This window comes from Haplochromis burtoni, unplaced genomic scaffold, assembly GCF_018398535.1.
Source record: "Haplochromis burtoni strain Fernald_Lab_line unplaced genomic scaffold, NCSU_Asbu1 Contig_1204, whole genome shotgun sequence".
NCBI classification, from domain to species: domain Eukaryota; kingdom Metazoa; phylum Chordata; class Actinopteri; order Cichliformes; family Cichlidae; genus Haplochromis; species Haplochromis burtoni.
In genome coordinates this window covers 15,364-17,161 of record NW_024583565.1, presented here as the reverse complement: position 1 = coordinate 17,161, position 1,798 = coordinate 15,364, and the positions used below count along the sequence as shown (strand labels likewise).

The following is a 1,798-nucleotide window of genomic DNA, read 5'->3' as shown; positions in this document are numbered from 1 at the left end:
TGTCTGTAGTAGAGCCTTCATCGTGATCCTGTGAGTCAGCTTGTCGTCCACTCGAAGGCTGTCTCGCTATAAATAAATAAGTAAATAAGTAAGTAAGTCTATGTTCACCTTAGAAATCCCAGCACATATACACAGACATGCAAATACAACATTTACTACAACTGTGATTCTAATCTGTATCCTAAAACAGCATTTAAGGGTACAGCATAAAACTGTGAGTACTCAAAAAAATCAGCTGGATTATTTGAAACAACACCACGATGAAAACTGCTGTGCTCATAAAACGAACAGACTGGTATTGTTAAAGTGGTGGGCAATTATTAGCTTTTGTTGGCCATTCTAATAGAGGAAGACACTCATGACTTTGTGAAAGAGACCGATACCAAAAAAAAAAGCTGAACAGAGAGATCGAAGAGTGAGAGAAGGAGGTAAAGAATAAGCAAAGGAAGAATAGCAAAGAATAAGGAAAAAGGGTTGTTGAAGACATTTACAAAAAAACAAACAAAAAAACAAAAACAGGTTTGGCCTTCAGCAACATATCACATCTATAGCTGTAGGTAATGTGCAGTACTTTGCTGTGGTTCTGCTTCTCTGGGCCTTTTGCAGCTGGTCGGTGAATCCTGCGAAGAGTCATTTTGTCTTTTCAGAGTTGTGATCCTGTTTCGGACGTAGTTCTTTAGACCTTTCCACGTGCGGTTCCTCAGTGCTTTTGCCTCAGCTTCAAGACACTTGACGCAGTCGTCCTTCTGGGGCACTTTGTGCTCCTGAATGAAGCGCATCATGTGTTTTTCTACAGCATGAACCTCAGCATCCCCCCATACGTGTTTGGGTGTACATTTGGAGCCTGACAGAATAAAAAAAAAGAGAACTCACATTAATCCTGAGAAGAGGAAATGTGTGGAGTTTCTGTTCCAGAAACAGAACCAAGTTAAACTATCTGACAGTTACTGGGGTAACAGACTGAAATCAACCTGCTTGGTGGCAGGTTTTCTTCCACAGATTCTCTCTGAATCCCATCCTCTCCTGCTACACCTCCACCATCACTCAGTTCTCCCTTATTTATTGATACAGTCGATGTCAAATCTCATATTGGAGCAATTTGCCCACATTTACATATTTACAAATGTGCTTATATATTAAGCAGTAAATGCATAGAAAGAATCAACAGTACTGAGCTGGCCAATCAGAAGAGTTGTGGGTTGCACTGACCCAGACTACAGTTACATTTCAAGGGAGGTGGACATCAGGTTACGGTGTAAGGTTTCAGAAAGGTTTGCAATTCCCTGTAAGACAATCTTTTTCTGAATGCATTTCACGTTAAAATCTTTCTCGTGACCTCCAACATATTTCAGCCATGTGTTGAAACATGTTTGCACATTTAAATATAGTAGTAAAATGATTCTAATTAACATTTAGAGCCTGAACCTGAGAACATGTTTTCCACTGAAAATGTAAAACCTTGAAACATAAACTGTGTTTTGTGCATTTTCACTTTTGATTTTTTTCTGTGTCAAGTTACTGTTGCACTGTAATGGAAATTCCCTGTGGATGAGTCAACACAGTCACAAAACACAATGCACACGGACGTCTGCACAGATCCTTTTAACTTATCATGAATATTAAGTCACTTGGACCCAGGCGCACTCACGGATGCAGAGCATAATCGAGGACAGAATCATCTGACAGATGATGACAGTGAGAATGTTTTGTAGGTTCAGGTTTATCAACAGCAAAAAAGCCAATGAGCGCACCTCTTTTGGAACATTTTGAACACAACAGCTTAACAAATCTTTTGCTT

At 39.7% G+C, this 1,798-nt stretch overlaps 1 protein-coding gene across 4 annotated transcripts in view; it reads right to left on the bottom strand.

The window, feature by feature from the left end:
- Window positions 1-1,798, bottom strand: part of LOC102302645 — a 10,724-nt gene that overhangs the window by 3,108 nt on the left and 5,818 nt on the right. For 3 of the 4 annotated variants that reach the window (XM_005952016.3, XM_005952018.3, XM_042216706.1), the window contains one exon: window positions 658-844. In XM_005952016.3, coding sequence (XP_005952078.1) covers window positions 658-844 — 187 coding nt within the window. The remainder of the gene's footprint in view (window positions 1-657; window positions 845-1,798) is intronic. The other variant, XM_042216705.1, reaches the window with a different exon arrangement.